We start from the raw sequence: 19,927 nt of genomic DNA, 5'->3' as shown, positions 1-19,927 counted from the left end.
AGAGAAGCTGCTCCTGTCTTGGTTTTTAGTTCCAAGATTCAGGTGGTTTCAGAGTCTTTTTGCCTTCTGCAAAGCCCTGAGCCAAATGCAAGAAAGAGACAGAGTCTTCAGGTTCTGATTTTTCAAGGTTGCGCGCTTTGTTTATTGTTCCTTATCTTACAATTTTCTCAGTGCCCAACAAAGGTCTGTGCAGCTGCTCGGGCATCTGGTGACTCCTCGACTCCTCCTTGCACTGGGCTGTCGTTATTTTTTATACTAATTGCTGTGTGTTCTTTATTTATCATTATTTGCCAATATCTATCACTTATACTAAACAGCTCATCCCTACTCTGACCCAATCTCTTTAAACTGCTTTGTGCCACCATCACTGCTGAAATGGAGTGAGGGAAGAAGAAAGAAGAAGCAGGAGACAACGCCCGAAATCCTCCATCTTGCTCCCATTCACTTCCATACTAAAACCCAAACCTACTGTTTTCTCACCCTGTGATAAACTAAACTCCAATCTTTCACACTCTTGTGGCCTGCAATCCTTCCCACAGTGCAGGAAGCCTTTCCCATGGACTGGGATCAAAGCCAAGGTCCCTCTGGGCTCTGTGCCAGGGTCCCAGACCCCCCTGTGCAGGTCTCTGACCCTCCAGGGCAGCCAAAGGAATGCCCTGGACTCCAACACTCCTGTGCCCGGGGTTCCGTGGGAAAGCGATGCTGTGTGTCCCTAACACCTCCCTAACAGACTCAACTGCTCTACATATCTGACAGTGTAGACTCACCTGATTCCTTTTCCACAGAAACTGGCAGGCTGGACTCACCTGAATTACAGCAGCATACTTCAGATGGTTGAGTTTATTGAAAGAAAAATACCCAAAATGGAGACCCCAGGCTTTTTATTTGTGGGCATTATTGGTATCGCTTTTTATTCGAGCAATATTTTATTTTATTAGGCTCAGTTTGCTCTCCACTGAGCTCGCCACACATCCACATTCCTCTTCTTGCATCAGGCCCACAGTCTGAATGTACTTTAAGTGGTCTGGATCGTCCTCCTTGGTGAACCAATGCTAAATGAGAGTCACTGTGCATTTTGTGTCTGGCTTTTAAGACCAAGAACTCAATTATAATATACCTATGAATGAAAAGCATACAAGATGCCTTTATCTATGTATCTGACGAAAGTATTTACTTACAAAAATCCCTGGCCATCCCATAGGTAACTCTCTGCACTGAGCACAAAGAAAACAGGTTATCAAGTACACACAGGCAAAGTAAAAGGTCTGTATTGGAGTCTTCTTGATCCTTTATCAGTCTCTAAAATAGTCTGTAATATTGTGTATTTTCTGCTGGTTTAATGTGTTGGCCTGTGGTACGGTTCAAGCACGCTGTTCAGGCACCAAGGAATCTCTTCACATCCCACTCGTGAAATTAAATATCTCATTTTCAGAGTGACTAATGCAAAACAGTCTCCCATCAATTTCAGGTGCTCACCTGAGAACCCTGAGACTTTATTCCGTATATAACACCCCAGGCTTATTTCAGGGACTTCAATTGCACCGGAGCGCTTTTGGTAGGTCAAAACTTCATGTTCAGGTGGAATACCCAACAACAAAACAAACAGACAAAAAAAAACCACCCCAAAACACCAAAAACATGCAAAAAAAACCCCCCAAAAAAACAACAAAACCAAAAACCCCCAACCGCTTACTAAACCTCGAGGTGTTGTTCAACCCCGGTTCTGCTACCTTTTATAAAATTTAATAACGCGAGCAAGCATTGGACCTGAGGCAGGTCAGTCGCTTTAACAGCACTAACAGCAGCACTCTGCCCGTGCAGTTACTCGAAATTAAGCAGAGGAACCCTTCATTCGTTATCTCCCATTTCCCGACCCCTCACTTAGGCCGCGCCCGGCACGGCGGGGGGGCGGGACAGGCCGCGCCACGTGACCGGCGCCGCGCGCTGTCTCCATAGCGACGCGGCCGTAAAGCGCGGCCGCGCGGGTGTCGCAGCGCTTCCGTCCGTGCGGCGCGGCCCAGCGGCCCGGGGAGTCGCGGCCATGGAGATGCCGCTGCCGCCCGAGGGTGAGCGGCGATCGAGGGCAGCGGAGGGCAACGGAGGGCAGCCGCGGGAGCGGGGAGGGAGCGGGGAGGGCCGGGGTTAACGGCGTTACCTCCCCACAGACCAGGAGCTGCGGAATGTCATCGACAAGCTGGCGCAGTTTGTGGCGCGGAACGGGCCCGAGTTCGAGAAGATGACGATGGAGAAGCAGAAGGAGAATCCCAAATTCTCCTTCCTCTTCGGGGGCGACTTCTACGGCTACTACAAGTACAAGCTGGCCCTGGAGCAGCAGCAGCGTGAGTGGGGCCTGCGGCTCGGGCAGGGCCGGCTCGGGGCTTCCTCCCTCCCCCGGCCGCGGGGTCTCGGGGTCGGGCGGCCGGGACACTTTCGTCTCTCCCGGTCTCGCCCTGCTCCGCCCGGATCGGTTTGCAGGCTCCTCCTGCGCTCCGGGTTCCGGGTAGTTGGCTCAGCGCTGCCCACGGCTCCGCACGGCCCCGGTTGTGGGTTTGGGGACGGGCAGCGTGGTGAGACGGAGTTCAGCACCTGGAGAGCCGAACTCGGCTTGTCCTGGAGTTGTCCCTCTGGAAGCGTGGAGGGAGTTGCTGACTCTCCTCGTTGGCACCATCCACCCGTGATTTTGCGTTAACCGTAGAATCATGGAATACGCTGAGTTGGAAGGGACCCATCAGGATCATCGAGTCCAACTGCTGGCTCTGCGCAGGACACGCCAAGAGTCCCACCAAGTGTCAAGAGCGTTGTCCAAGCAGCTCGGGAGACCCCTCTGACCCCCTCAGAGTGAGGGTCTGTTTGGAACCGGTGCCATTTTCACCCGTGGGCTGGCGGTAGAGGGTTTCTCTGGGAGGTTTGCTTTCAAAGTTTACTCTGTCTAATAGTGTTGTGCAAGCAAAGCCAAGATATCGAGGCTTCCGCACAGATCCAGCCCCTGCCACAGCCGTCGCTCCCACCTGCTGCGCCCATCCCAGCCCCTCAGGGCACCCCGTCTGTGGAGGAACTCATCCAGCAGAGTCAGTGGAACCTGCAGCAGCAGGAGCAGCATCTCCTCGCTATGAGACAGGTTGGTTTGAGATGAACACTCGCCTGGTGTATCCTGGCCTGTCAGTGGCTGTAGGAATTAGGAGTGAAGGGAGAGAGGAGGGTTTGTTCCTGAATGGTGATGGAGGTGAGAAGGGATGTTGCTTTTCCTTATTTTTGTTGTGTGGCAAATGCCATCGTTCCCCTAGATTGGATGTATCTGATGTCTAGGTTATGTTGGTACGATCGATCTGTGATTAAAACCTTTTATTTACCCTTTGAAAAACCTTGTTAGTTTTAGAGTGGAATAAACTGTGACCGCTTTAACCTTGGTTTAATGCTGCATATTGCTGGGAACTGCAAGGTGTTCCAGTTTGTAGTAGTCCAACTTAGATGAGATTAGGGGTGGAAGGGAACTGTGTGCTATCAGCTAGCTGATTTTTGCAGGAAATGTTTAGCTGTTAAAGCTGCAGAAAACCAAACCTAAGAGTTCCTCATGCCTTGGTTATGTTCCTTACATTTAAGAGCTTCTTGCAATTATTTGTTACTATGTGATGGATTTTAGAAGTAGAAGTAAACTGGACTTCTCCTGAAAAAAATGTGAAGAGTCTTTTCTTTTCAGAACCAAAGAATTGAAACACTTATTGAAACATTTTCATGAGGTCACAGTGCTTGTAAAAGATTTTGGTCCTTGAAATAGCTACTGACTTCCAAGAGGATACGGATATAGCAGCTTAATTCTTTAAAAGAATGTTGGCTATAATGTAATTCTTTTTTGTTTGTTTGTTTTCTTTTGTTTTTTGTTGTTGCTGGGTTTTTTTCAATCAGGAGCAAGTCACATCAGCAGTTGCCCTTGCAATCGAGCAGCAAATGCAAAAGGTTTTGGAGGAGACCCAGTTAGATATGAATGAATTTGACAGCTTGTTGCAGCCAATAATTGACACTTGCACGAAGGATGCCATCTCAGTAAGTGATCTAAATCTGCACAGGGATTTGGTGGTGCCGTGGGTTCGTTTGCATCTTGAGATTCTCTCTATGTTAACAACAGCTTTTATATCTGTGTTGTGTGGCGGGTAAGATGAAAGCTGTTACCTGAAAACTCCCCTTCCTGCAGCTATTTCAGAGCTATAGGGAGCACATGTTGTGGGAGCATATTAGACTGACTTGAAATATTTAAAATTTGCTTTTCTAAGGCCGGCAAGAACTGGATGTTTAGTAATGCCAAGTCTCCTGCACACTGCGAGTTGATGGCCGGGCACCTGCGGAACCGGATCACGGCGGACGGAGCTCACTTTGAGCTGCGGCTGCACCTCATCTACTTAATCAATGATGTTTTGCATCACTGGTAAGAATTCAGTTATGGGTTTCAGTTCGCTGTTTTGATTAATTTGATGAAGTTTTTCTCCTAGGTACAGCGTTGGTTTGACTTCATATTTTTAACATATTAATTATTTTTAGCAGCTGTCCTCAGATGTCCACAGCTTTGATCTAGTCCTTTAGTAACCAAATTTAGGTAAAACCGTTTTACCTACTTTGTGTATTTTTCTCCCAGACAAGATTTTACAATAAAGTTGTTAGGGAGAGAACTCTATTTCGTGATTCCACTACTAGTAGTATAGCAGAAGTTGAGATGAATTGAATATTCCAGTGCACTTAGTGTTACAGTGACAAAGATAACTCTTCCCATTTTTTTCTTGAAGCCAGCGGAAGCAAGCACGAGATCTTCTGGCTGCTTTACAGAAGGTGGTGGTGCCTATTTATTGTACCAGTTTTCTAGCAGTGGAGGAGGATAAGCAACAGAAAATTGCCAGAGTGAGTATCTGGTTTTGGTTTAACTGTAACTTTTGCTTTGTTAGGTTGGTGCTATGTAAATTCACAAATAGGCAGGTGCAAGAAGAGATTCTTCTGGTCTGATTGTCTTCATAAAGTCTATTACAGGAGGTGCTCTAGGTCACATTTAAAATAGAACTTTAAAGTACCTAGGCTTTATTTTAGAGTTATCTTAATGATGAATGCACCTGAATCTTTACTGGTTCAGAAATAAATACCAAAATCCTAGGTCTTACGAAAAGCTGAAGACACAAATATGCTGTGCCTCAGTTTTTCTTTGAATGTTCATAATTTCTTTCACTCTTACTCATGCAGCTTCTTCAGCTATGGGAGAAAAATGGGTACTTCGATGAGTCCATTATTCAGCAGTTACAAAGCCCAGCTCTTGGACTTGGCCAGTACCAGGTTAGCCACAAAAATATCAGTTTTCTTATTTATGCAAATATTTTGAAAATTATTTGCCTTTTCAAAGTATAATGTTAATTTCTGTCCCCTCTCCCCTCCCTTGAAGTTGCTTACGAGGGATTACAAAAAATAATGTAAAAGATAACCTTGTTGTTTCAAGCATTGAATAATCCAGCTGCTGATACGGTCCTGGACACAGGATACAGACCGATACAGTGCTGTACATATTTGACAGTGTCTTGTACAGCAGGGAGTGTTTGGTCAAAAGGAAACAAGCAAACATGGCTTTAAATCGGATACACTGAATATAAAAATGGTTGTGGCAGTGGGATCGTTTCCTTTTTATTAATAATAATGAGTGCCATTGGTTTGAGCTGTGTTGGTAAGACAGTACTAAAGATGGTGGGTTCTGGGCTGCAGGGAATATTTTGGAAATCTCCACAGAGGTTCATAATGAGACTAGATGGTTCTGCCATCGTTATCTTGCATCCTCACGTGTTTTTTGGGAGGGAGGGTGAAGGGCAATACAGGGAACTCTGAACAAGTGGAATTGCTTGGTATTATAGGTGCAGTCATTTCTTTTATCAGGCGAATCTGATCACTGAGTACGCAACGGTTGTACAGCCCGTGCAAGTGGCTTTCCAGCAGCAGATCCAGAACCTGAAAACTCAACACGAGGAGTTTGTGAACAGCTTAACGCAGCAGCAGCAGCAGCAGCAGATCCAAATACCCCCACTAGAGAACGAGGTGAAATCGACGCCCCCGCCTCAAGCCCCCACAGCAGCCCCAGCCTCAGCTCCACCATCTGCTCCAGTCACACAAGCAGGTACTGAGCTGAACCCAGGTCAGCTTGTGCAAAAATCACTGGGTGACAATGTTATGACTTCCTTTTTTTTATTTTTTTCCTCCTTTTTTAATAATGAGGCACAATGCACTGCTGGTTTGGTTCAGGCAAAAGCTTGAATCTGTTGAGAGCCTTGCAGCAGGTGGAGGGTGATGCTAGAGTATAGAAAGAACCAAAGAGATGAGTGTTAAATGGATCAGAAATCCTGTCTCCCAGTAATTAGATTTCTGCAGAAGAAATTCATTGGAGCCTGGTGCGCTGATATTTTATTAACTGCACGTGACTTGGATGCTGACAATAGTCTCTGAATTGTTCCAGATGATGGTAAATCTCAGCTGCCTCTGGCTGGTTCTACAGAGTATGACACAACTGGGTCTGGAGTGCAGGATCCTGCCTCAGGTGGACCACGTGGCCCTGGATCTCATGATCAGATTCCCCCAAATAAACCACCCTGGTTTGACCAACCTCACCCGGTTGCGCCGTGGGGTCAACAACAGGTAAGAAGTGGTTCTGAAAATGGATGTGGAGGTTTAGACTGTCTTGATTGTGGGGATTAGGAATGACCATCTTGGCTGGGGAAGTGAAAAGCTGTGAAAGTTAGAAAGCCAGATTTCAATGCCGAGCTTTGTCATTCTGAGCGCAGTTAAAGGCAAAACATTAATCACATTTCAGTTTCTTAAGCATCATGCTATTCCTATGAACAAGAGCTGTTTGGTTCAGTAACAGTTTGGTCTTTTCCCATCTCTTTTCTGAAGCTGCAGTCATTCAGACTGTATTTGACATGTTCTTTTGCTTGTGCATGTTGTTGCCTATGGGCTGTATTCCTTAAGAAGGTCTGTTACTGTGTTCTTTATTCTTGTAACCTAATGGCCGGGCTTCTGTACTTCACCTCCAGGGCCCGCCTCACTGTCCTCCCTGGAATAACAACCACGAAGGAATGTGGAATGAACAGAGAGATCAAGGCTGGAACAATCAGCGAGAGACACCTTGGAACAACCAGCCTGATCCTTCTTGGAACAACCAGTTTGAAGCACCGTGGAACAACCAGCATGAACAGCCTCCATGGGGTGGGGGTCAGAGGGAACCTCCATTTCGAATGCAGCGGCCACCTCACTTCAGAGGCCCATTTCCTCCACATCAGCAACATCCCCAATTCAACCAGCCCCCGCATCCGCATAATTTCAACCGCTTTCCACCTCGCTTCATGCAGGATGATTTTCCACCTCGCCATCCCTTTGAAAGACCTCCTTATCCTCATCGTTTTGATTACCCCCAGGGGGATTTTCCTCAAGGTAAAGTGTGTACCAGGCCAGGTTTTCTTACGTTGTAATGCCGATTGCCATTACAAAATGATTGGATGATTTGGGGTGACGGTTTATCTTTGGTGGACTGTTGTGATTTTCCTAAGAAATGTTCAGTTTGGGAAGCTACTGCTAAGAACTCAGTAGGAAACATATGCAGAGTTGGATGCTTCCTTGCTTTTTGAGTCTTCCCTAAAGGTTAAGAAATTGTAGTCCAAATTCAAGTCAACATCTCTACAGGCATCTCTTTTGTGACTCCTTTGCTTTAAAAGTAGTAAGTTCAAAGGTGAGAAGCAGCATTTTCTTGTAAATTTAAGCACCTGCACATCAGCCCGTAGGTGAGGGCTGGAGGTGAGAGCTGTGTAGATGGAGGAAGTTAAGAGGAAGGCTAAAAGGATTTGTTCCTGTGCACCGACTCATTCGTTCTTTTTTAATTTATTTTGACTGCCAAGCTCTCTAGTTTTCTGCCTTTAATGCTGCGTGGTTTGGTAGTGTGTGGTGGAATGATCCCTGCCTCCAGTTCTTCCTCCTCATTGGGTCTGTTCTCTTGTTGGAACATGGGAATGTATGGGAGTTGCTAAATCCTAAATCCTAAAAGTTTCTCAATTTTCCAAGTCCAAAAATGGTTGAAAACCAACGGATTTGAGTTTATATATTTAGGATTGAGTTGTGGCAGAGATTGTCCTTTTTTTTTTTCCTTGGGTTTTATTGTTTGGATTTTTTTTTTAAGAATTGTGGTAGTGAGTAGGGAGAAAGGGAGAACTCCCTCTTGTCTGAGCGAGTTTAGGTTTAAGCTCAGAATGAGATGCTCGGTTTTGGATTCTAGTGGTGATTTAAAATATCTGTTGTTTCATGCAAAGTTGTTGGAGGAAGGGATCTACTAAACCAGATGGTTAAAATTAGGAAAGCAGTGAATCAATGACAGTACAGACTCTGCTCAAGTTCTGAGGACAGTGAGTCAAATAGTACCAGCTCAAGATTGGGAAGCGGCTGCAATGGCTTTTCCTGGAAAAAACTGTTAATCCTGTTGCAAATTATATTGATTTTCAGTCTTGCATTTTTCTTAGTAGAGTGCAGTGAGTTCAGCAGGATCCCCTGGCATCCATGGCGTTTGTCCATCAGTGGTTGGATGAGTGTCACTCACTCCTATTTTAATAGAATTATTATCTCTAGCTCTTCTCCAATTTTTTTTTTTTTTTCTCTAAAAGTATTTTCTTGTCACCCACTGATGAGAGTTAATTGCTGCTGTATATATTTCTTTACATATATTGATTTGACAGAGAGACAGAACTAATTACAGGTCCAAGCTGAGCCATGACTGTGTACTTAGCTTCAGAAATAAATCACACCAGTAGTTGCCCTGCTGCATCTGAAACATTTTGTTCTTGAGTGTGTCTTCCTTGTGGTGCTTTTGACCACAGGACATCCCAAAGGAAGCAATGGCTGGGGCTGAACCATCCTGATGTCTAGAGAGCAGCTGCTGTGGCCAGGGAGGCACGTGCACTGCAGGGTACTCGTGAATGTGGATCTGTAGCCAGTCTCTGGTCCTTCGGTTCTGGTGCTTTGCTGGATCTGCCAAGATTGGGTTTTAGGATAAATGCAGTAATTGAAGTACATCTCTGACTGTCTTCCTTTCTTGATAGCTAAATAAAACATTTTAACTCTCTCACTCTGCAGAAATTGGACCTCCTCATCATCATCCTGGTCACAGACTGCCTCATCCTGGAATTAGCGAGCATCCTCCCTGGGGAGGGCCGCAGCACCCTGATTTTGGGCCTCCCCCACATGGATTTAACGGGCAGCCCCCTCACATGCGGCGCCAAGGGCCCCCTCACATGAACCACGACGATCCCAGTCTGGTGCCGAATGTTCCCTACTTCGATCTTCCTGCCGGACTGATGGCTCCACTTGTCAAAGTAAGTGTTTGCTCTGGGACTGACTGCTGGGACTAAAAGATCCAAACCCTGCTGTTGTTATTAGGGACGGTTCAACATGGATGTGTATCATTTCAAATCCTTCCATCCCACCACCGGTTGTGTAGCGTATAAGAGCGGGAGTAGCTGGGGGGACTAGGTAGTGAAAATGGTGATGATTTCCATGTGTTGTGTGCTAGGGGAAGCTGGTTTAACTCACAGTGTGAAAGACTCATTTATACTTGAAAGTTTGACCCCTGTTGGTAGGAAATGGAAATCCCCAGTGATTTCCAGATGGTCAGAGAGATCTCACAAGTCTGATGGGGCCACTGTAACTAGTTCTTTGTAATCAGACTTCTCGTGAAGATGTTTTACAATATCAGTGTTATATATACAAAGAAGAATAGAGAACAGGAAACATACTTGTATCAGCATCTTCAGGGATATTTATATTTATATAGTTTGTATTTGAGATGAACAAATGAGCCTCTTGCATCTCTTTGTGTTAGTCTCATACACCAGTTTGTGCCAGGCTTCCATCCAGACACATTAGCCCAAAGGTCGATGAGATATGCATTTTATCTACCTGGTGACACACTTAATACTGCAACCTGTGCGGTGCAGGCTTATCTCAGAGAACTCACAACAGTGATAGCACGAGGAAGCATTGGGTCATCTGAAGAATCCTTATTTGCAGATCATTTTTTATCCAGTTTTGAAACTTGAGGTCTCTACACAGCTAAATCGGTATTTAACTCTTCAGGTAGCCACCCCATGACACTTGACACGAATGTAACTCCTTTTGTTTCCGACAGCTTGAAGACCATGAGTATAAACCTTTAGATCCTAAAGATATACGTCTTCCACCTCCAATGCCCCCCAGTGAGAGACTCCTGGCTGCGGTTGAGGCCTTTTATAGTCCACCATCTCATGACAGGCCTAGAAACAGGTAAGAGTAGGTGTAGCCAATAAAATGATATGGCAAAATGCCCTAAGAAAGTGTCTCAGACCACAGAGTGCCTCCCTGTCTTTCACCTGTGTCTTGGTTCTCCTACTGCTCTTGTTGTAATGCACTTGCTGTTTGATCTTATACTGAGATTTGTGTGACAGTTTTGCCCAGACCCTTTGTTCCGTACAAAATCTGGTGAAAATGCTTAAGGTCGCCACTGAAGTGGAATTCACACCTTTGGGTTCTGTGTGGTTGATTTGTTGTAGTGAAGGATGGGAGCAGAATGGACTGTACGAATTCTTCAGAGCTAAAATGAGAGCAAGGCGGAGGAAAGGTCAAGAGAAGAGAAATAGGTGAGAGTTCCTGTGTGCCTGCCGCCTTCTGCTGTGTTCTGTTCATGTGGAAGGTGCTTGGGCTAAGTGCAGAGGGAAAGTCTGTTCAGCAACATGCCAATCTGCCTAATCTGCAGAAAATGGGACTGGTGTGAGTTGCCCACAGAAGCTGTGGCTCCCCCATCCCTGGAAGTGCCCAAGGCCAGGTTGGACGGGGCTTGGAGCAACCTGGTCTTGAGGAAGGTGTCCCTGTCCCATGGCAGGGGTTGGAACTGGTTGAGCTTGAAGGTCCCTTCCAACCCAGACCGCTTTGTGATTCTGTGAAACAGTTTTTCACGCTGAAGCTTTCATTTTCACTGCAGAAGTAGTGCTTGTGTTTAATTTGTATGTCATCAGGAGCAGATTTGTGTTTCTGGTGCTCCTCCATGGAATCTCACTGGAGTTTTCTCTGCTCATCTGTGCAGTGGGCCTTCTCGATCTCGCAGTCGGTCTAAAAGCCGAGGTCGTTCGTCTTCCCGGTCTAATTCACGATCTTCAAAATCATCTGGCTCCTACTCGAGATCACGCTCTCGCTCCTGCTCTCGATCGCGATCCTATTCTCGCTCACAGTCCAGGTAGGGCACGGGGCGCTGAACCTTGGGAACTGGGGAGTGGGAAAAACGCAGGGCTGATCCAGGGAACCACCGGGGTTGCCCTGGTAACTCGTGTGCTCTCCCTTCCAGAAGCCGCAGCAGGTCCCGCTCCTCTCACAGCCGGTCACGGTCTCGGTCGCGGTCTCGGTCCAAGTCGTACTCCCCGGGAAGGCGGCGCCGTTCCCGCTCTCGCAGTCCCACTCCTCCGTAAGCTTTGCTTTGGTCCCGTCTCCTTTTACCCAGGCTGTTTGAACAGAGCGCCTGCAGCGACACTGCCTCGTTACCACGGGATAATAAGCATTTCAACAAAGAGCAGAAGAGATGATGGAGAGCAAATTTAGAAACAATTTATCTGCTGTATTTGCTTAGAGAGACTTACTCTATTGCGGTGGCTTTTTATTTTAACAAAATTGTGTGCAGCTGTGAAGTCTGTGAACGCCTTCCTTGGGAGCAGGAGTAATTCAGTGAGTGCTCCATTGGGAAGAGCACAATGTTTGATTTCCCTTGTGCTGAGAAGCAGGGCATGTGTTTCTGGCACCTCAATAACTGCATAATCTAATAGTTTTAATAAAGAATAGCTTAGTAGAGTGGATGGAATTGTGTTGGATGTTAATGCTTAACAGAATAGAACTGACTGTGCTTTGTGTGAGAATAGGATCACTGGTTGCTAATTTGTTCTTCTTATTTTCTTAGTTCTTCTGCTGGTTTGGGCTCCAGTTCTGGGCCTCCTATACCAGAATCAAGACTTGGAGAAGAAAATAAAGGCCATCAAATGCTAGTGAAAATGGGTAAGATGCTGTTCTAGAATCTTACACAAGCCAGGAAACAAGATTAGACACTAAAGTCTTAGATATAATTAATTAATGCGTGTTCATAAGGAATTATTCCTTGGCATTCCAAAGTCAGCATAAGAATATTCAGAGATGTAAGTATGTGGAGCACTGATAGTTGTCTTTCTGGGAAAGATACAGAAGACAGGGATGTGAGTTTGGCATCAGATAGAACTGAAATACCCGAGGTATTTCATCTCCCAGTGCAGGTCAGGCAGGGTTGACCAGATAGATTGGGCTTGCGCTGCCTTTCTTATCCTCCTAACATTTTTAGGGATAGTGCTGCTGTCAGCTCCTAGAATCTCTGCATAATAATGCTTGTGACATAAATGGGACAGCTCATACGTCGTTTCAGGTCGGGTGTTCCCATCCTGCTTTATCAAACTGATGCTGTCTTTGGTTGTTTCCAAAACGTCCGTGTTTGTCTTCACAATTCTAGTAATAAAAAAACAGTGAAAGGATTGCAATGTCGTGTCCTTGCTGCAGGATGGAGTGGATCTGGTGGATTGGGAGCCAAGGAACAAGGAATTCAGGATCCAATTAAAGGAGGTGATATCCGAGACAAATGGGATCAGTACAAAGGAGTGGGAGTTGCATTGGACGACCCTTATGAAAACTACCGAAGAAATAAAAGTTACTCATTTATCGCACGCATGAAGGCCAGGGATGAATGTAAGTGAATGTTTCTCAGCAATTTAGAAACCTCAGTGGACTTGAAAGTTACTTTTTTAAACCCAAATCAAAATATCAGTAACTCTTAATTTTTTCTAATGTAAATGATACAGTAAAACAACAGGTAAGTGAATGTGTACTCTGATTAACCTGGCAGGTTTTCCTTTTTAGGCATTGTGTTGTGTTCTAATCTCTGAAACACTAATTAATGTTCTGTGTAAGCCACTTCCTGGCTGCCTTACTCAGCACCTGCATCTTTGGATGTTGCCCCACAAAAACTTGGAGCAGTCGCAGAGTTAGCGGAGGGGGAGCTGTGCCGCACAAGGGACGGCGTCCTGGTGGTTGGAATCAAGTTAGACCATGCTTACTGTTTACCCCTGCCCTATTTAAGAGTTTCCTACCATTAGTACCATGTTCTGCCAAAGCCAGAACTGGTAATAAATTCTCTGTAGTGCAGGAAGGATTCAGAAAAAGTGGAGGTGTATACAAGAGGTGAAGACAGTTTTTGCAGAGAGTCTGTGATACGTTGAACATCGGCACTTGCCGACAGCTAAAAGGAAAAAGTTGGCATGCTCAATGAAGTGTCACTTCTGCCTCTAGATCTGTGCAATCAAATGGGTTCAAATAAAGCCTATAAGGAAAAATTCCTTATCAACAGAACCCTCATTCCATGAAACATTTCGGACAGCTTAGGTAACCGTGGAATGCGTAAGAACTCTTTTCCCTATTGTTTCAGTGAAGTGTGAAACACAAGACCCTCCACCACCCGAATAAGACTCTCTGAAGAAATATGTCTTGCATCTTCTACCAAACATTAAACTTGTAGAAATCCCGATTAAAGTCTGGAGGAAGTGACAAATTAATTCCTTTTAAAACTATGGTGAAAAATGGAAAGCTGTGACATGTACTTCAACACTTAGCAGTTAGTGCTTAAAAAAAGCCAGTTGTTACCATAACATGTCTAGCAAGTTTAAACATTTCCATTTATCTTGCAGAACTTTCTAATTAGCTCCCCATTTTATAGTAGAATTAGATCCCTATGCAAGCCCTTCCTGGTGCAGGACTGTGCCTCATTCATTCCTGTGGAATACAGACATTATCTGATGTGGTTGTATGTTCTCTTGTTCCATAATGTATGTTTATTTCTCTCAAAAGGTTAATTCTATTTGAAGTGGAGGGGTGCTGCCTTGGGATCGAGTCAGACTGATGCTGAGCAGTGTATCCTAATGTCTAAATGGGGAATGAAGCATCTAGTTCCAGTGCAGGTGACCTCTGAGCACTGTGCGAGCTTTTAGAACCTTCCACCCACCTCCAGGCCCCGCCAGCAGCTGCTGCAGCCGCCACTCGGGGCAAGACACAAGGGTCAGTTCTCTGGTAGCTTTCCCAGCACTCTGAGGGATGGGCCGTGCTTTGTAATGGAACACAGTCTTTGAGCTTTTTATATTTTTGTATATACCCTTTAATAAAAGCTAATTAGTTCAATAGAAGAGAATCCATTTTCTCTGCTCTACACGTTTCTACCAACGGGAGGTTCTTGGAAACTTGCTGTAATCAAAATGAAAAAAGAAACACGCCTTTTGTAATTGTTTCCAGAGACCACCAGCTAGAGCTGCTAGGCCCTTACACTGCACTTCTACTCCCCAGGTCTGCCTGGCGGTTCCCTTTTCCAGTTGTTTGTTTGTAGAGCAAAAACCCTCTTAAAACATTCAGTTAATATGGTGGAATATCAGTTTGTTCTAGATCTACTGTAGTTGTGGAACTGTACCTGTCTGTGAATCAGCATACAACACCTGTATGTTACCAAATTGTGAACGTTGTTGTTTTGCCTTCCAATAAACAATTTTTTAAAATAAAATGGCAGCTGAGATTTCAGAATAAGTGGATTCCTGTACCTTGTCTACAAGCCTTCCTTATTTTGAATTTGTCTTGATAAACATACGCAAGTGTGTGCATGGGTTTGTTGTGATCTGACAAGGATGATGCGCTGGTTTTGCATTAATTGACAATTAGTGAGGAGAGGAGACACCCACGGAAGCATTATATAGAAATGCTGTTGGGATCATGGCACTAAAGTCAGGATATGGTGATTTTCTGCTGTGGTCATGTTTCTCAGGGGCTGTAGTACAGACTTCCGCTTCTTCCACGATCATAGATGCGATCACAGATCTCACATTTCACTGGATAAAGGTGTGCACCGTGATGACTTACCACGGTCCCATTAGACAGAAGTGTTATCTTGATGTCTCTTTTGCTGACACAGTTTGGCTGAAGGTTCCTGCGTATCCCTGTATTGTGTATGTGTGTAAAACATTCAGGGATAGAAAAGTAAGTCATATATAGCACCTTACACTAACTAATTTATACTAACATAGCAGTTTGTACGAATCCTTCCAGTACAGTTTATAACCTTTTACCTGTGCAACTTGGAAAGGGTTCTTGTTTCAGCCTTAGAGCTGTAAATATGTCACTTAAAGTTCAATAACTGTCCAAGCAGTTATTTCTCCCGGGCTCTCCGAATTTCTTCAAGTGCTTCCTCAATTGTTAGAGGTGGGGATTTGTGATTCTTGATGTACTGGGAAAAAAAAAGTTAATAAATTAATGTCTTTATTACGTAGATCATTAAATAGTAGAAAGCAAGTAATCTTCATGTCAAGATATCTGCACGTTTCTGTACTAGCAACAGAAAGTGACCCTTCTATTGCAGTATCTGCATAGTCCCTGCTCATTTGAGGCCACTTAAATGCTATAGCAGAAACGTTAATCTTTAAAAACTATGGCCTCCAGCAGGACTTCAGTCTTTTCTTTTAAACTTACTCATTAATCATAAGCAAAGAAATTGTGTTTGCTGCAAATACCACAAGCATTTGGAAAGGAATATACGCTCAGTCCCCAGTTTGTCACAAATACCTCTTTAGCCTCTTCCAGGGTATGGTAGTGGAACTTCTCAAGCTCTAATGACTCCACGAGGGATGTGTGAAGGTGGTGAATGCTCTCGACAAACTGCTGGGTCAGCATCACGTGCTGCTTGCACATGGCGTGTAAAAGGAGAACCGAGGGGCTGTACGCGGTCAGGGCTGGGAGAAAGGGACAGGACGAACTGCGGTGAGGCACAGCCAGCAAGGGCTGAACGAACCAAGCTGGGCTTAGGTGCAGAAAAGAGGGTGAAAAAGAAGAATAAACGTGTTTTCTGTACCTTCTACTGCATCCCTGCTGATGACGTGACTGGCAATGGGCACTGGATCGATGTAGCTGGTTCCAAGAGCCGGGGCAAGCACTGCAGAGGGGTTTGCTGTGCATAGGAGAGCAGCAGAATTACTGGCTGGGGAGAGGGGAAAGGTTTAGTGCTACTGCTTGGTTCTTCACCAGCTTTTTGGTGAAGCAGCTGTCCTAAAACCACTGTCCAGCCTGACAGGAGAATTCTGTAAGCCAAAAAAATGTTGACAGAGTTACACAACTTCCACAGTTTTTTTTTACTCTTAGGCTCACAACACCATTGCGGAAAACACCTTTTCTAACCCTAGGCAGAATAATAATAAAGACTTTTGTACTCAATGCTTCTGTTTTCAAGCACACTCAAGTTTCTACTTTCTCCTTGAGTGTGGGAAGGAATGGTGGCTCTTAGCACTTTCTCCTTTAAATAAAGGGATGTAGGCAGGGAGGATGTGAAAGCCCGTATCTGATCCTGTCATGAGGTCATAATGCTTTCCCAAGAGAGAAGTACAATGCAAAAAAACTCTGTGAATGAGCAGTCATGTTATTAACACTACAATAATATTATTTATGATAGTAAATATATCAGAATATTGAATTTAATTTCAGAGTACTACTCGTGCTATTGTAAGCTCTGTCACTAACACTTGCTCATCCAGCCTCAGGTCCTGTGATGACACACAGGATGATGAGGAGTATTTTTAAGCAAAAAACCACTTCTTATTACGATATCCAATCCCAGTCTTTTCTGTGGACAGCAGATTAAAGTGTTGGGCTTTAGAAATTTTTTCATTTAGCACCAGTGAGGGGAAGCTGGCACTGATCTATCACGGCTGACTGGGCTGGCATATATAGAAATGTAAAACTTGCCTGAGAGGGCAGTAACTGCTGAACTCACCCTTTGCCCAGCAGTAGGTGAACGGAGGCTCTGCTGTCTGAACTGCAGCTTCTGTCACCGTCACTTGGTGTCCCCGGCTGAGCTGCTCTGGGGTGACCAGCAGGGATGATGCTGGAGATGGGTGTGCCCCAGAACGTGTGCAGCTCCCAGCATGTCCGTCTACAGATTCCCTGTCTGCTGTAGACAGAGACCTTTCAAAGTCTTCAGAATATTCTGAATTAAGAGTTCTCTCATCCTCATTAAGATGATCCTGTTTGTGTGGAGGGAGATCTGAGGAAACTTCACTCAAATGTTCAGAGATTTCAGTTTCAGAGACACACTTTTCAACATCTTCTTCAGAAAAATCACTCACATCAGTCACTGCACTGGTCATTTTAAGAGCAGCCTGGTCTTCTTCCACTAGCAATGTGTCTTTTTTCACATATTTGTTTGATTCTTGAGTAAACTGAATGTCTTTTCCCTGTAGAAGTATTTATTTTAGAACCTCCACACTCCACCAAACAAAGGCAGACTGGGAATATGTGCTAGTGGGAAATTGCTACTTACTTTCTGCTTTAATTCTGCTGCCATACTGGTAATATCTGGTGCCAAATCATCAAGGCTCAGGATATTCAGTCTGAAGCCTGCAAACAAATGACACCTATGCGTGAGAATTTGCATGAAAATTACAGTGCACTGTCCTGTAAGTGAAAAAAGTGGGGAAAGAAAAAAATCAGTATTACCTTCCTAGTTTAGTATTAAAAAGTAATAGCAATCAGTCATTGATTTTTTAACTTCGTAGAAACTCCTAAAGTTTCCTCCTTTGATCTGCTGACATTCCTGAGGTTCAAGAGGTTTTTGCTGCCCCTCATTTTCAGCTGTTCTCACTCTGACCCACTGGTACACTGATACATGAAAACTACTCCAAATGTTCTAATTGTTTTGACATCAGAATGTCACCCAGGGCAGCATCATTGATCTGAACCCAGTAAGTCAAAAGCTAAGAATAATACAAACGTATTACACTGGAAAAAAGAAACAGGTCAACAGATTTCTTTGATCAGGCCTTGGTTTATGTAAAATTTCATCAGTGAATCCTTTTAAAGTGACTATTTTCCCCATGCTTATTAAGAGAATTTATGAGGAGATTATCAATACAATTCATACTGAGTCTACTGAGACAGGATTTTAGAAAACTTACACTTTGAGCTGCTGCAGGTTGGATCTTCTGCATCAGCTCCTTCAGAAAATAATTCATCTAATGATTTTATTTCACTTCTGTCACTTTCAAGGGATTCTTGCCTTTGCTTGGTGTAGCCTGCTTTAGGCCGAGCAATCTTTACAGCGTTGTCTTTCATGGAAGATGACAGCAATCGAGATCTCGTGGTATGTCCTGACACGTTTCTGCTGGTGGGTGAAGGTGCTGGTGAATTAATTCTACCAAACACACTTTTCTCTGAGTCTTCGTTGTGAAAAGAAGATGCTTTAGATAAACCTGCTGGTGAAATTTCCTTGCGAGGTGGAGGAGCCCTTCCTGATGGAACTGGTGTCTTGCTCTTTTTGAAGAACATGAAAAAGAGATTTATGTGTTACTGCATTGTTATGTGTAGGTTGCTGAAGGGAGAACAAATCATTTTGGGTAAAAGAGAGTAATTTTAAGATGTTAAGATGTGAACCTGAATCCTATAATGAGCAAGACACAAATGCAAATTTAAAATTTAGCTGCTGGTGTTATCTAAATAAAAAAAGATCAACCAATTAAAACAATTATAAAAGCATTACTAAAAATACATAATCCAGCAAAGTTTGTAATTACCTTTCTACCCCACTGAGCATCACTTACCAGAACCTTCTGATTCCCATTTCTACTGGAAAACCCCAAAGAGCTCTCCATCAATTCTCTCATTTCCTCTTCATCACTATCCAGATCAAGCTGTTGTTTAACTGTAATGTTCCTTTTAGGGCTTTGGATGCTTTGCTCTTCCTCAGAACAGACATCCCTGCGGATCCCATTCCCACTGGTGGTACCGTAATTCTTCCAGTACTTCTTGCCCCTGGCACCACCTTCATGCCCAGAGGCAGATGAAGAGCTCTCCTCAACAAAAGGCTTCAGGCCCGAGTCAGTGTTCTGCAATTCCAGGTGCTTTTTTTGACCCGTGATTTTCCTTTCTAGTCGTGCCACTTTATCCAGGACTGAGCTTAAGCGCCTGTGGGAGGCCGGAGTGCTCTGGACTCCAGGGCTGCTCCCTGCCCACACGGCGCTTCCCGGCATCGGGCACCGCTGGGTCCCACGAGCGTTTCCATCGCACACCTTCAGGAACCTGCTGTGCTGGGTCGGGGCTCTTCCAGCATTCTCCAGCTCTGTGTCCCCCACCGTGAGGTCACGACGGGTGCTGGTCCTGCGGGGTACATGGCTGTGGCCCTGCCAAGAATCACAGAGTCACTGACCTTAGCAAAGACCTGACATCACCGAGTCCAACCTGTGACTGAATTCCCAAGTTGTTAACCAGACTAAAGCACGGAGCACCACACCCAGTCTTTCCTTAAACATCTCCAGGGATGGTGACTCCACGGAGATGGTGACTCCACGGGCAGCCCCTTCCCATGTCTGACCACCCTTCCTCTGAAGAAATTCTTTCTGATGCCCAACCTAAACCTCCCGTGGCACAGCTTAAGGCTGTCCTCTCGTGCTGTCCCTGGCTCCCTGGTAGCAGAGCCGGTCACTACCCGGCTGCACCCTTCTGTCACGGAGCTGTAGGAAGGGGCCTGCACAGATCCCTCCCCACACAGGACGCAAACACCGGCCCGGGCCGAGGCTGCCTAGGTACGGCCTGAGATAGGGCACCGGTGCCTCACCTGCCCTCGGGCCGCGGGTGCCCGAGAGACCGCGGCCATGCAGGGTGGGACGAGACGAGACGGAGATGAAAGGGGCAGGACGGACGGGATGGGGCGGGACAGGGACAGAGAGCGCGCTGCTGGGTCCGCTCGGCCCGAGGCGGGGAGAGCTTCTCTGGGCCGGGCCAGCGAGGGCGGTGCGCGGTCCTGGAGGCTCCTGGA

The 19,927-nt window shown here is 45.3% G+C and overlaps 2 protein-coding genes across 5 annotated transcripts; one reads left to right on the top strand and one right to left on the bottom strand.

Moving 5' to 3' along the window:
• Positions 1-1,976: 1,976 nt before the first annotated feature.
• Positions 1,977-14,267, top strand: CHERP (calcium homeostasis endoplasmic reticulum protein). Of its 2 annotated transcripts, XM_040086662.1 has the most exons (18): positions 1,977-2,066; positions 2,166-2,339; positions 2,937-3,118; positions 3,904-4,041; positions 4,269-4,420; positions 4,776-4,887; positions 5,221-5,310; positions 5,899-6,136; positions 6,473-6,651; positions 7,050-7,446; positions 9,133-9,371; positions 10,184-10,317; positions 10,584-10,670; positions 11,114-11,263; positions 11,372-11,488; positions 11,975-12,069; positions 12,598-12,783; positions 13,939-14,267. In XM_040086662.1, exons 1-18 carry the CDS (start codon positions 2,042-2,044, stop codon positions 13,941-13,943), a joined length of 2,700 nt encoding a protein of 899 aa, XP_039942596.1. In that variant the 5' UTR covers positions 1,977-2,041; the 3' UTR covers positions 13,944-14,267. The 2 variants fall into 2 exon arrangements, with proteins under 2 accessions (XP_039942596.1, XP_039942595.1); XM_040086661.1 differs by lacking the exon at positions 13,939-14,267 and having other exon boundaries at positions 12,598-12,791.
• Positions 11,257-19,927, bottom strand: C26H19orf44 (chromosome 26 C19orf44 homolog). Of its 3 annotated transcripts, none has more exons than XR_005704087.2 (9): positions 19,727-19,927; positions 18,714-19,292; positions 18,072-18,426; positions 17,438-17,514; positions 16,892-17,351; positions 15,977-16,072; positions 15,691-15,857; positions 15,198-15,355; positions 11,257-11,542 (listed from the first exon to the last, which is right to left on the bottom strand). XR_005704087.2 is itself a non-coding variant. In XM_040086663.2 (8 exons), exons 1-8 carry the CDS (start codon positions 19,763-19,765, stop codon positions 15,278-15,280), a joined length of 1,851 nt encoding a protein of 616 aa, XP_039942597.1. In that variant the 5' UTR covers positions 19,766-19,927; the 3' UTR covers positions 14,671-15,277. The 3 variants fall into 3 exon arrangements, 1 of the variants encoding a protein (XP_039942597.1); XR_005704086.2 differs by lacking the exon at positions 11,257-11,542 and adding an exon at positions 14,671-15,068; XM_040086663.2 differs by lacking the exon at positions 11,257-11,542 and having other exon boundaries at positions 14,671-15,355.

This window comes from Hirundo rustica, chromosome 26, assembly GCF_015227805.2.
Source record: "Hirundo rustica isolate bHirRus1 chromosome 26, bHirRus1.pri.v3, whole genome shotgun sequence".
Lineage (NCBI taxonomy): Eukaryota > Metazoa > Chordata > Aves > Passeriformes > Hirundinidae > Hirundo > Hirundo rustica.
This window is presented reverse-complemented; position numbering and strand designations above follow the sequence as displayed.

Excerpts from the sequence above, each read along its gene's own strand:
- CHERP (XM_040086661.1), top strand. The coding sequence starts at position 2,042 with ATGGAGATGCCGCTGCCGCCCGAGG. Across the intron at positions 2,067-2,165 it reads GATGCCGCTGCCGCCCGAGG|ACCAGGAGCTGCGGAATGTC; the intron begins GTGAGCGGCGAT and ends ACCTCCCCACAG. Across the intron at positions 4,421-4,775 it reads AATGATGTTTTGCATCACTG|CCAGCGGAAGCAAGCACGAG; the intron begins GTAAGAATTCAG and ends TTTTTCTTGAAG.
- C26H19orf44 (XM_040086663.2), bottom strand. The coding sequence starts at position 19,765 with ATGGCCGCGGTCTCTCGGGCACCCGCGGCCCGAGGGCAG. Across the intron at positions 19,293-19,726 it reads CACCCGCGGCCCGAGGGCAG|GGCCACAGCCATGTACCCCG; the intron begins GTGAGGCACCGG and ends GATTCTTGGCAG. Across the intron at positions 17,515-18,071 it reads AACCTGCAGCAGCTCAAAGT|GCTTCAGACTGAATATCCTG; the intron begins GTAAGTTTTCTA and ends ATTTGTTTGCAG.